Genomic DNA, 14,308 nt, shown 5'->3' on the forward strand with positions numbered 1-14,308 from the left:
ACCCTGGGGGGGGGCAGGGAAATAATTAGGAGACAACAGGAGGAGACAATTTCTCGCTTTCAGAAAGACGTGATAAACAAAACTAAAGAATATGTCCGCTTCAGGCTGTTTGTACAAAAGAAGTGGGTTTGCGTGAGCATCATTTTAATGTTCATTAAGAGTCTCTGAATGTAATACCTTGGCTTCTGCGGACTGAATCAACCAGGCATGATGCAGTTTACATACAGTGTGCTTCTGGAAGGGCCAGCATGATCCTTACTGATCTCAAGTAACGCACTGCGCCCTTACATACATCCTCCTCCCTCCGTGTCTCTGCCTTATCCTGATCCCCCCTCTGAAAACAGATTGCAGCTGCCATTTCCAAGGACATCGTTCCGTGGATCTGATGGCAGCTCCTGAAAGGAGCTCATGGCGCTGCTACTGTGCCGGAAACCAGTGATTAAACCAAGGGAAGCTCAAATACGGAAACAGCCTATAAAGCACAAAGCAACAGCCACATTCAGGAAGCTGAAAGATCATCAGGGCAATACTCAGAAAAGCAGCAAGTGGAGGAGTTATCCCGCTAAAGTTAGCCAGATAACTTGTCCCAGATATTCAGCAGGACCAAGTCTCCTCCTGAACACACTCACCTAAAGTTATCCGGCTAATCTTAGCCGGGTAACTGAAAAATAATAAACAAACTTCCAAACCTTCAGGCACAATCCTCCCCAACCCATTGTAGTCACTCCCCTCCACGATGTTAGAGGTAAAATAATTCAACCCTCTCCTGTCCATCAACTGACCCCACCCTCCTCACCCACCCGCAACCTTAATTGTACCCCCCTGGACCCCTGCCCAAACCCCAGCTGAGAGTTCGTTAAATCTTATCTGCTCCCTGCCACTTCCAGCGTTATTCTGACAGCAACGCTAGAAGCACCCAACAGCGACACTGTTGTCAGAGCAACGCTGGAAGCACCCAACAGCGACACTGTTGTCAGAGCAACGCTGGAAGCACCCAACAGCGACACTGTTGTCAGAGCAACGCTAGAAACACCCAACAGCAACACTAAGATCAGAGCAGCGCTGGAAGCACCCAACAGCGACACTAAGGTCAGAGCAGCGCTGGAAGCACCCAACAGCGACACTGCTGTCAGAGCAACGCTGGAAGCACCCAACAGCGGCACTGCTGTCAGAGCAACGCTGGAAGCACCCAACAACGACACTGCTGTCAGAGCAACGCTAGAAACACCCAACAGCAACACCAAGGTCAGAGCAGCGCTGGAAGCACACAACAGCGACACTGCTGTCAGAGCAACGCTGGAAGCACCCAACAGCAACACGAAGGTCAGAGCAGCGCTGGAAGCACCCAACAGCGACACTGCTGTCAGAGCAACGCTGGAAGCACCCAACAGCGGCACTGCTGTCAGAGCAACGCTGGAAGCACCCAACAGCGACACTGCTGTCAGAGCAACGCTGGAAGCACCCAACAGCGACACTGCTGTCAGAGCAACGCTAGAAACACCCAACAGCAACACCAAGGTCAGAGCAGCGCTGGAAGCACACAACAGCGACACTGCTGTCAGAGCAACGCTGGAAGCACCCAACAGCAACACGAAGGTCAGAGCAGCGCTGGAAGCACCCAACAGCGACACTGCTGTCAGAGCAACGCTGGAAGCACCCAACAGCGGCACTGCTGTCAGAGCAACGCTGGAAGCACCCAACAGCGACACTGCTGTCAGAGCAACGCTGGAAGCACCCAACAGCGACACTGCTGTCAGAGCAACGCTGGAAGCACCCAACAGCGACACTGCTGTCAGAGTCACGCTGGAAGCGGCCGGGAGCAGATAAGGACTTTATTGAGCTCCCAGCTGGAGTTTGAGATGTCCGAAAGGGGATGCGATTAAGGTTGCAGATGGGTGGGAAAGGTTGGGTTGGGTTGGGTGGGGAGCAGAAGAGGGGTTCAATGATTTTGGTGGTGGCCTTGGGTTGCTAAAGCCTGATTTTTTTTTTTTTGGGGGGGGTTTGGGGTGGGGATTGGATGCCAGCCTGCAACAACTCTGAATTATTTTATGATGAGTGGTAGGGATGTGGGATCGGGCCTGAAGGCCTGAAGTTTTTTTTTTGTTTTGTTTACTATGCTTAACTGGCTATATCCTGATTATAGTCAGTTACAGCTGTGTGCAAAAGTTTGGGCAGCCCTGGTCTAATTGTACATTTCAGTGAATCCCTAACTGAACAGCAGCTGACACAACCTCTACATGGCACAAAGTTAACAAGCCATCTTTACGCAATTTCAATGCAAAATTCCTATTTGTTGATTTTACGTGCAAAACACTGAACACCCTTTTCAGTCAGTCCTTTGTAATACCTCCTCCGTCTTCCAATCATTTCATGTAGACAGCTTTAAGTTTATCTATTCTTGCTTTTCGGATTTTTTCCCCCCACTCTTTGAGCTCAGAAATGTTCCTAGTTCTCTTTGCATGCACTGGGTGTCTGAGATCTCCCCACAGATTTTCAATAATATTCAGGTCAGAGGACTAGGAAGGCCATTCCAGAAGCTTCATCTCCTTCTTCCTTGTTCTCTTGCTGAAATATCCAACTTCTTTTTAGCTTCAGTTTCTTCACTGACTGGGGGACATTGGTTATAAGTATTTGATCTATTGAAGTGAGCATATTAAAGCCGATTAGGAGAGAAGGGTGAACACTGATTGGTTTCATTTGTGTAAATGGATTTAAACGTTGCCATTTTCAGTCTGCTCGCAGCTGTATAAAAAGCAACCAGAGGGGAGAAGCAGCACGTCAACAAGTGGAGAGAGACGAATTTCTTCTGAAGCAGAGCTCGTTGCTTGAAATGTGGGTCCTTGTTGGCACATTTAGAATAAAATAGAAACTATTATTTTAAATGCATTTAAAAATTCCTAAAAATACTGCATTTTTGGCTGATGGTTCTGTTATGGAATATGAGAGAGGTTTGGTGTTTTAAACAACCTCCATGCTCTGAATGCAGGCCTAATTCACCTTAGAAGTTTATCTATATTGGGACTAAATATATACCTCTCCAAAGTGATGGAGGGTTAGCACCTTTTGAACAGAGACTTGTATTGGTTTTATTGTTTAGTCTTTTGCATGTTTAGTCTTTTGCATGTAGAGGTTGTGGCAGCTGCTGTTCACTCAAGAGAATTATTGAAATATACATTTTTACCAGAAGTGCCTAAAAGTTTGCACATAACTAAGCATCAAGCTATCTGGATACGTGAACCTGGATAACTTTAGGACTGCTCTGAGGTACTGCTAGAGTTATCCGGCTAACTTAGCTGGAGAAGGCTGAATATCCGCTAAGACAGTGGGACAACTTTGTTGTGCCCAGAATATCCCTGGCCCACCCCTGACTCATCCAGCTAAGTATTTAGCCAGATAACTACTCAGATGGATAAGTTGGGAGCAGTGAAACTGGTGAGATTTTCAAAACCTGCTGTGTGTCTGGCTAATTTACCAAATTAGCCAAACGCTTTGAATAGCGACACCCCCTGCAATTTTACAGGTGTGACTGCCTTCTCCCACCTCCTCGTGATTCTGCCTGTTCATTAAGATAATACTGTTTTGCAACTCTAATTGTTATTGCGAAGCATTCTGGGAACACGAAAGAGAAGAAAACTATAGAATAACTGTAGACTAATCAGCAGTCAAAACCAGATTCTGTCATTTTCTTTTACCTACCATTATGTTATCTATATTGCACATTGACTTAATTGCTTGCAGGTTCCACAAGGTTTCACCTTCTGTTGAAGTAAACACCACTCGTGAATAGTGGTCACCTGAGGATAAGAGGGGGAAAAAATAATGGCCCATGAGTTTTTTGCTCTGTGAACTTATTTTCCACATATTCTAGTGTAAACTGGAAACATAAGCAAACACACAGTGTTTAACCAGGCGCACAAATGGTCCTCTGTCAGCCTAGGGAAGCCATTTGGATGTACAGCGTGGTGAGTCTTCAGCTTACTACAAAACTCAACAATAGTTTCTGGCCAAGAAGCTGTCCAAAATTCTAAAGGCAATGTAATAAACCTTCTCTCTCCACCACAGAATTTTATTTAGCTTGGAATGTCTGGGAACTCCTGACTTATGTGAAAAACAAAGAAAACGAGACTTCCTGCCTGGCCTTTATAAAGAAGACCCCGAGCTGCACTCTGTTATCGGAGGCCCTTCTGTACGGTATCACAGCAGTGCACACTCTTCCACAGCACAGCAATTCTAGAGAGTCAGTGCAGCAGGAAACACACTGATGGCTTTAATAATACCGCAGCTTTCAAAAAAAACTTTCCTTCTTCAAAGAGCAGCACGATTAAAGGCTGAAGAGAACTTCAGCTGGCAAAAAATGGTTTCTGACCGGAGCTTGGAGCGTTCACCAGTGAAACCCAATAGGGCTAAATGCACTCTGTCCCCACTGCCCATGCGATCTGTACACTTTAAACAAGCATAAAGGGCAGACTGAAAGCACTGTCCGCTCCTTGAGACCTCATTTACTGTACAGGTACAGAGGGGAGCAGACGCTTCTCCCATTTTCCTGTTAAAGTATGAATGGAGGACATTATTTCCGGCTATGTTGCTAAAAAAAAAAATAAAAATCAAAATTCAATAAAAAAACTTATTGTGCAGGAATGGATACAATGTATGCAGAGGTCCTTCATTGGCGACTGTGAATTTATTTTGTTTAATGGTGTTTGTTTATGTAGCAATCAAATCTAAATAGAAAATAACAGTGAGTGCCCAGGGCTAGGTGAGGGGCAGTATTGTGCACTGCCATGAGAAAGGATCTGACTTTGATCCCTGGACCAAGGCCGGCCAGCGCTGGCAATGCTGCAGAGTCAGTGTACACAGCTCCTGAGGGAGGGGGGAGGGGAATCCCAGGCCTTGCTCACGGGTAACACTTACTGGCCAGACCTTATCCGAGCTCTTATCCGATTTCCCTCCTCCTACTCATCTGACTGCCTTGGTCTGGTTCTGCCGCCCTCTTTTCCAAGCTGCTGTCACTGTAGTACCATCTGGTCCCACTGCTCTCCAGTTTCCTGTGGCCCTGCTGACAACCCCCCCATGTCCCACCGGGTGTGACCTGTTAGCTTCTTAAATAATTGACTGATTACAAATTTCAAAAACCTTCAAAAGAAGTACAGTCCCCCACACACCGGAGGGAGCCAAAGCAATATCTTAGAAAAAAAAAAAAAAAGTTAAATAGTTCAAACGGCTCACCGCCGAAACCAGATAGGTGCGGTGTGTCGGGAATGAAGGGTGGCCACGTCTCAAACGTCTTCGTGAAGGACGAGAACAGTATGAAAATAAGCCGACTGCCAGGGGTTGACCAGCTCGGGGAAGTGTAGCCAGAGAAATTGCTTGTTCGTTTATATAAAATAGTGCCTTGAACCCGAAAAAAGGGAAGCCCGTTAAGCGCAGGAGAAAGCTTAATTGTTTGAAAGAAACGCCGTAATGGGCTGACTGACCCCCCCGACGGTCCGCTTATTTTCATACAGTTCTCATCAGGGTTAGTTTTAGCGGGGTGGGGGGAGGGGGGAAAGAAGGCAATTGCCTGAGTCCCCAGCGCCACTAAGGGTTCCCCCCTCAGCAAAGCTGAGTTATGTCATTGGGACAGAGCTTCAGAGCCCACGCCCAACATCTGCCCTGCTTCCTAAGAAATGTGATGTGGCCAAAGTCACAATAAAGTTGACCTCCTGACCTGGATAGGCGCTGGGCAAAACAGAAAATGCATGCAACTGTAGGACTGACTCATGCACTCGTATCACCATTTTCATGTTATCTGGTAATAGCATTTGCCAAAAAGAATGTATGTGGTATTTGCTGTGTGCTGGAATTAGGAAACAAATAATTTTTGTTATTTTCTAAAAAAATTGTTACATGCCTAGATAAAGAAGTCAACACATGCCAATCCTGGAAACAAAAGTCTTCCATCAACCTTATATTGCGTTTATAAAGTGCACATCATAGGGATGACCAGAGGGGAATATATGGTCTCAGTTCCACTGGAAAGTAGAGAATATGAGATGGAAAATGAGAAAGCTACAAGATTTCATCCAGGATTCAAAGGAAGGTAAACACCGCTCTCTCTAATACTATTCCTGGGGATCCAGCAGGATGTGAATTGCAGTGAGATTTATTTTAGTGTTGTTCAAGTGAAGCTTGGACTCAAAGCACAAGTGGATGAATGTCAAAAGGAATATTCAGCAGAGGGTTATGATAAAAAGCAGCCTTAAGAGAAGCAGGGCGACAGTGCACAATGGAACGACTGTAATCCCTGAGAACGCCACTCACTTGGAATGTCACAGAAGAAGCTGTCTTTGTGGAAATTCCAGTCTGCTTCTCTTCTCTCTCGCTCATAATGGTCATCTGGCCACCTGTCATCTCGGTGACTAAAACTGAGAAAGTCAAGTTTTAGTACAGCATAATTGCTTACCTGTAATTGCTGTTCTCTGACTACAGTGGTGCACTGGGCCACACAAATGGGCTTTGTAACTGCATCGGAAGGTCAATCTTCAAAATGTTAATGCAGGTAAACAAGTGCATCCTAGCATCAGATCTCATGGCGGTTAACATTAAACAATTTACCATGATACAATTTTTTTTTTTTTTTAAAGAATGAAGGATGCCTGATTTGCCCATTACCCTATTTATGTCTAGGGATTAAATGAGGGAAGAAAGCATGTTAGGATCCCATCAAAGCAAAGCGGCACTGCAATCCTCAGTGCTCTTGGGGTGAACACTGATCATCATCGCCATCATCCTTCAGCTGGATACAAGGCTCAGTGGCTTCTTTGAACAACACAAGAATAATACTCTGTTGGACGGCCAAGCAGCTGCTCTTTTAAGAGAGACATTACTTAAATTGACAGGACCTTTAACAAAATCAGGTTAGTCACATGGCTTACTGTAAACCAATTCATTAATTACCTTTTTGCTTGCTCATCAGCATACTTAAATGGATAGTTTGCTAAAGTTGCTTTGTAGCCGGTATTTTTCACCATATTGTTCCATGTAACCAGTCTCTGGCCTATAGCCGTCCCTCTTGGTTCAAAACCCTGTAGAAGAACATTAGGGAAGGCCATTAATCTCATTTCTGCTTAAAGTGATGAGTTAATAAAAAACAGAGACAATCTGAATGACAAGGTGATGCACGGCCCTTATTAAGTGGAAAGGTAATTTTAGCCATCCATCCTAAAGGTGAAGCAGTTCATACCAGGGGCACTGAATAATGACAGGGTAGGAGAAGCTGTCAGGGTGATTACAGGTTCCTGAGTGTTTCAAGTCTTGAGTCAGAAACTCTGATCAATGGCAATCACTTCTGATCTTCCAAAGCAGTAAGTCTACTAAACTGGCTGCAATTATCCCAGAAGGCTCTTCATACAAAATTGCTGTCAAAATAAGAGATCATTTACCAGTGTCAGGTCTCACTTTTTGTTCTCAGTTTACCCATGACACGTTAAACCAAAGCTTTCCAACCAGTTCTTTCGGCATTGCATCCCCAAACACTGCAGCAGATTGTCAGAGTTGCTAAAAAGAGAATGAGGTTTCTTACAATCTTCCGATGCCATGTCAGATACTTTCACGGCTCCTAAAATCATTTCTGACTTGTAGATTCTTGCCTGCACCCCCAAGAAATGAGAAACTGCCCCCTCATCAAATATCCATTGTTGCTGAATATAATTTTATTACTTTCTTAAAGTACATGCTTTGTATTTTTTATATTAGTATTTGAAAATCTTTTGTGGTATTTTGCAGATAAATGAATAAATTTAGACGGCAGAGTTCAAGGATCTCTTGGAGAATAGTTGTGTTGTCGGAGAGTAGATTTATTACATGCGTTATTTCCAATAGCCCTTAAACTGACATAAAGGATACAGATTTCCACATCCAGAACAGCTCTGATAGCCTCACTATAACTATAATCTTTACAACACCTTGCTTATTCCTTTACAAAGAAAGAAAAATGGATACCTGCTGAAAAAAATACAGCTCCAGAGTGGCCGTGATTCTCAAGTATTGTTACGTAACAATTTAGTAAGAAATTATAGACAGCAAGGTGCCTACCCTATTCATAATGTAAAGCTGCCCTGGCAGTTTGGGGAGTTATTTTCATCTCCAAATAAAAAACTTTGCTTCGGAAAATGGCATGTACTCCTCAATTCCTCAAAAACGGCTCAATTGTACTTTACTATTTACTTTAGAGAAGGTGACTTGATTGCTTTACATGTTTGATGGGCTGCAGAACGTAGGAATACGACTACAGAGTCTGATCAGCTTCTCCTACGTCTGAGGATGGAAGCTACTGTCCATCAAAACCCAGGAATGAGTTTGACCTGCTAGTCCTGGGCACCTGGCTATTTATGCAATATGAAGCATTCATGCCACGTGTGAATTTACAGCTCCATTATCATTTTTCCAGGGCGTGGGAAGAAAGAGGGGGGTAAATATAGAAGAGAAAGGGGAAAAGAAAGTGAGGCAGCGGAAAGGTGATTTGAGGGAAAACAGAAGGAATGAAGGCTGGCCCAGTGGCTCAGACGGTAAGTGCTGTGCACTGGTATGTGGAAGGTTCCAGCCCAGTACTGGTCTTCTGCTTCCTGGGTTCGCTGGGGATGTTGTGGAGGCTGTGTTCATGGCTCCCTGAGAGGTAATGGGGGGGGGGGGGGGGAAGGTGGAGACTCCTGGTCATTGCTTAAGAGTGACACCTAGTGGCTGGATTCAGGGCCCATGATTACAGGGTTCTTGAAGGAATCCTCATGCATGACCCCTGGCCTAAGTCTATTGCTCCAATAATTGGATTAAAACACCATTTGGGAGGGAAGTTGAGAGGGGAGTAAAATCCCTGGGTAGCTGTAAATGACGATTCATGGTGCCAGATCCCAGCCCAAATTGAGATGGATGAACAAAGGAGCAAAAGGAAAATGAGAGTCAAAAATAAGAGAGAAGGACATAAGGAAAAGAAGTGCAATGGAGAAAGGACAGAAGGAGATGGATAAGGAGGGAAAAAGATGTGGAGAAGAGGAGATAGGAAAGAAATGCAGAAGATATTAAAAATGTTCAGCAAAATATAGGTGACTTGGAGAATACTTCAGAGAGGAGAAAGAAGAGCCGAAAAGGAAGGAAAAATCTTTAAAAGTCACAAAGAAAATACCCTAAAATGTAGAAATTAAGGAGGCAATAATCAAACTGCCTGCATGTTGGCAAACCACACGAATAGTTTTTATCCATAGGATTTGCCAAAATAATCAAAACAGTTTTGCTTTGATGGATTTATTTAAATAATTTATATATTGCCTAGACAAAGTTCAAGATGGCTAACAATGCAAAAGCAAAACTTACACAGTAAAACAGACTACAAAAGCAGACATAAAATCAGTAAAAATAATAAATAGCCAGTAAAAAAAAAAATACATCATTGCCTGTGAGCTAGCATCATAGAAGACCAAATTTATAAAAACGTGAATCACAAAATATCTGAGGGAAAACTGAAAAGAAACAGACTATGGATGACGAGGGGTCCGGAGGCAAACGCCATTTGGAAGAGATGGATTTTAAACAATGGGTAAGATGGAGATTCTTTGAAGGGAGTTCCAAAGCAGAACTACAGCAACAGGGAGAGCAAGTTCTCTGGTCTCAAAGCCATGCAGGTTTCAGTGGGGGAACTGTGAGCAGCCTAGTTTGAGAACTTAACATTCTAGAAGCTACATAGATCTTTAGTAAGGCACTGATCCATGGTGACTCTGGGCTATCCAATAATTTATTATTCAACAAACCAAGAAGAGTCAAAATGCTCCACTATTGGAGCTTTACACATCTAATGTGTCAAGCAAACACGTCAGTGAATCTCGATTCCAACTCTGTATGGAAGAGGGCTGACAATATTGGGGTTGGTCTTGTAGGAGAGTAGGCATCCTCCATAGCTAACTGAGGTCACTGTTGAAAGCTCTGGAGGGTACCTCTAGAGATTGATGTGGCACTGCCTGAGCCTGGGAGGCAGAGTTTACCTACAGATGTGGCTGCTTTGGATAGTGGAGAATCTCCTGGCTCTCATGCCTGTGCATTCAAGATTGGTACCAACATTCTTTGGCTCCTTCCTCAATTACTCAGAGACCAAGATTTGGCTTGATCATCGGTTGTGAGATTTCTCTTGATTGTTGGGTAATACCCTTGCACTGAGGAAAAGAAGGGGTTGAGGGACTCTTCTAAGTGATTTTCACACCAGCAGTTGGTGCAGCTCCTTGGGATAAGCCTTCAATATCTGCTCTGAACGTTTTTAGGACAAGTGGAATATAAATGCAAAAATAAATAAATATCAGCTCTGAAGAGCTGGAAAGTTCACTGACAAGGAAAGCTTGACGCCTATACGAATTGCTCTGGGTGACATCTTTGTGTTCATGTTACAGGCAGAGGCATTGTAACCTTGTCCCAGACACTTGTAAAGAACTATATGATGGTCTGTAATAGACATCCCATGTTTGCACTTGTGACAGAACATGAAGCTACTGGCCTGCTTCTTGGATAGTCAGGAAAGCTGACGAGGCAAAATCAAATGAAGACATTTTTCCTCCTTGTTTGTTTAGATTTATATTCCATTTTCAGCACTTCAAAGCAGATTACATTCAGGCACCCTTGAGGGGAGGGCTTACAATATAAGGGAAAAATTTACTATACTGCAAATTTATGCCATGGGAGGGGCGAAATATTGCAGTAGAGTTCTTGTGATATTTGGCCTCTCCTCAACAAAATATTATAGTCATTTTCCTGCGTTATTTTTTTATCACGGGAAAAAAAAACAGTGATAAAAAAATATTGCAGGAAAACCTTTTGCCTGGGGCTGCCAATTTGTTAAAGGGATATATGGCACAAATATAAGCACCCTCCCAAAATGTAAAATGTCCCGCCACCTGTTGAGACAGTCCCACAGTTTAAAAAAAAAGAAAAAACTCCTTTTAATGGTGTGTGGAAACAGCCCGCCCCCTTCTCAAACTCTTCCCCTTTGAATAAAATCACTTCCTTTGGTTCAAACCCCCCCCCCCCCCCCCCCCCCCCCCACACACACCCTCACCTTCTAACCCAGACCCTCCCCTTCCAAAGAACAAAATTCCTGATGTCTAGTGGCCCCTCTATACCTTTCCACATCCTTGTGGTCTAGGGGGTCCCTGAGCTCCTCCCACTCCCTGGACCCTCCCTATACCTTAAGACGTCATCTCTAGTGGTCCAGTGGCAGCCTGGACCACCCTCTAACTCCAGGCTGGTTGATGCTGTTTTCCAAAATGGTGCTGACCAGTCTTTGCCCCTATCACCCCCGGGGCATTTTACACTTTGGGATGGGGGTATTTTTTTGGACAGTGTGGTTCTTTAAGAAGCAATCTGGAGACATTGGGATGTATGTTAATGTCCTGATGCCCCCAGGATCTTTTATCTACAACTCCTGAGTTTGCATTACAATAATACAGCTGGCTTTTTTTTTTTTATTTTTTAGGTAAACCACATTATTGTATTTGCATAGGATCATCTATGATTAGCTCAAGGGTGCTAATTCTGGTCCTCGAGAGCCACAAAGAGACCAAGATCACAGGATAGCCACAATGTATATGCATGAGATAGATCTGCATGCATAGCCTCCTTTGTATGCAAATCTTTCTCATGCATATTCATTGTGGATATCCTAAAAACTTGGCCTGTTTGCAGCTCCCAAGGATTGGAGTTGGCCACCCCTGCATTAGCTGTTTTGCAAGCATCAGTAAATTTTATGCATTCAAAGAAACTAATTTTAATAGGGGGCAGATTTTTGGGGAAAAAATGTATACTATTGCAAATATTGTCACAATATGGGTAATATCACATGATAAATGCTGTTTTACATGTGTTATACCCTTATTGCAGCTTAGTAAATGCACCTGCTAGTTTGTGCCTGAGGCAATGAAGAATAAAGTAACTTGCCCAAGGTCACAAGGAGAAGCAATGAGATTTGAACCCTGGCTTCCCTGGTTCGCAGCTCGCTGCTCTAACCACTGGGCTACTTCACTCCCATAGAAAAGGCCATCTGAAAAGATGAAAAAAAATGTGGCTGGGTTGCTTGCTGGTGCAGCTGTGCTGAAATAAAAAAATATGGGCAGGTTCAGAAGGAAAACAAAACTTTGGAAATGCCCCTAAAAAACTAAGTAGGGCAATATGGGGTGTTTTAGGCAAAAGAGCTTGGAGAAAAAGATCAGCTTCTCATGCTCTACAAAACTGGGGACGAAAGAGCTCAATGACCGTTTTGGCAGACAAAAAAAAAACCAAACCAAGGGGAACTGCAGAGCTAAGTCTGCACAGGAACTACCGCACATGGCAATGAAAGGCATTTGCCCTTTCGAGAAATCTCTAGAAGAATCCATTCATTCATCTCTGAGCACAGTTACGTGATCCATGTATGTGGCTCAGTGAACTGCTGGTCTTCAGAGAAACAGAAATCCCCGTTAACACCTCCGGTCCTAAAAAGCCATCACCAGTATTTGTAGATTAAAAAAACAAAAAACAAAAAACATTTTCTAGGTTAGGCAGTACTGGCTGCAGTCACTTACCAGCAGTGGATTGGAGAAGTCGGGAAGGTCTGGCACTAAAATTCCCACCAGCGCACAGACCACTATTAACACCGTGCACATGCCCAGAACCACCACAGGCCAGTCTGCTATCAGCGCCGCGTAGCTACAAAAAGAAAGGAGATCGTATGAAATGCAGGATGACACCATTACAACAAATTCATTGTTCAGTTAGCAAAAGATGCATCAACTGAAACAGCAAGCCAGCAGGAATACCGAGCTTCAGTTTGAAAAGAATCCCAGAGCAGAAAAGAAGCATATTTGCTTACCGTAAACGGCGTTTCCCGAAGATAGCAGGATAAATTAGCCATGCTATTTGGGTGATGTCATCACGACGGCGCTCTGGCGGACATCCGCGTCTCCAAGCTAAAGTTTTTGAACTGCCGCGCCTGAGCGGTGCTTCCTGCGTGAAGTGCGAGCCTGGTCTCTTCAGTTAGTGAGAAAGCTAACAGCAGAAAGATGGAAAATCTGGGACAGGAGACATGTCCAGGGAGGGTACACGCATGGCTAATTCATCCTGCTATCTACGGAATTCACCGTTTACAGTAAGCAAACTTGCTTCTTTTCCGTCAATAAGCAGGCTGAATTAGCTAGGCTATATGGGAGTCCCACGCCCAAAAGAAAACTTTGTATAATGAGGTCAGCTGGTGTTTAGACAATATGATTGAGTCTTTTTTTTTCCCTACTTCCCCATGGACATGTCTCATCGGCCAAGCACACTTGATAAAACTGCTCTTCCCAGACCACTATCTGAAGCTGATAGTTGGTCAAGGCAGTAAAGGTGTGTACTGATGACCAAGTAGCCGCTTTACAGATGTCCTCTATAGAAACATTACGGAGATGCGCCACAGAGGATGCTGTGGCCCGCACCTGATGAGCAGTGACTGAAGTGGATAAGGGTAGTTCTGCTGAGGAGTGACAGAACTGAATGCAATTCGTGATCCAGTTGGAGATTGTTCTCTTTGAAACTGCTACTCCTAGCGAGTTAGGGTTTAATGAGACAAACAATTGTGAGGCTCAACAGTGAAGCTGAGTTCTTTATTTATAGTAAGCCAAAACCCTTTCATAGTCTAAAGTATGGAGCAGAGATTCTCTTCTGTTCCTGTGAGGTTTGGGAAAGAAGATGGGTAATGAAATGTCTTAATTAATGTGAAAAGCTGAAAATATTTAGGCAGAAAATTGGGATGAGTCTTGGGTACGACTTTGTTGTGGTAAAATTGCAAGTAGGGAGAAAAGTGAACTAATGCCTACAGCTCACTGACTCTTTGGGCTGAGGTGATTGCTATGAGAAAAACCACTTTCTAAGTGAGATACTTCAAATGCACAGACTGAAGTGGTTCGAAAGGGGCTCTCATTAGAACTGATAAGACCACATTCAAATACCAGGGCACTGGAGGTTTGCAGATTGGAGGATGAAGTTTAAAAAGTCCTTTCATAAAACATGTAACTAACTGATGAGAAGTTACTGAAGAGTCTTTGATCCTTTCGTGATAAGCAGCAATAGCACTTAGATGAACTTTAATTGATGATGTTGCTAACCCCGCGTCAGACAGATGTAGTAAGCAGGAAAGGATTTCTGTGGGTGTGGATGGGAAAGGGCTAATGTTTCGACTGACAACAGTCGGCATATCTTTTCCATTTAAAGGAATAATTATGTATGGTTGATGGCTTCCTTACTGCTCTGATAATTCTCTGGATATCTGCTGAAAGTGTTAAGG

At 43.8% G+C, this 14,308-nt stretch overlaps 1 protein-coding gene across 10 annotated transcripts in view; it reads right to left on the reverse strand.

The window, feature by feature from the left end:
• The window catches only part of DISP1 (dispatched RND transporter family member 1), a 429,672-nt gene that overhangs the window by 17,506 nt on the left and 397,858 nt on the right, over positions 1-14,308 (reverse strand). For all 10 annotated transcript variants that reach the window (XM_029593118.1, XM_029593122.1, XM_029593125.1 and 7 more), the window contains 4 exons: positions 12,573-12,696; positions 6,937-7,064; positions 6,301-6,404; positions 3,697-3,794 (listed from right to left, as the gene is read on the reverse strand). In XM_029593118.1, the coding sequence (XP_029448978.1) occupies positions 3,697-3,794; positions 6,301-6,404; positions 6,937-7,064; positions 12,573-12,696 (454 nt within the window). The remainder of the gene's footprint in view (positions 1-3,696; positions 3,795-6,300; positions 6,405-6,936; positions 7,065-12,572; positions 12,697-14,308) is intronic.

Source organism: Rhinatrema bivittatum, chromosome 3 (assembly GCF_901001135.1).
Source record: "Rhinatrema bivittatum chromosome 3, aRhiBiv1.1, whole genome shotgun sequence".
Taxonomy (NCBI): Eukaryota; Metazoa; Chordata; class Amphibia; order Gymnophiona; family Rhinatrematidae; genus Rhinatrema; species Rhinatrema bivittatum.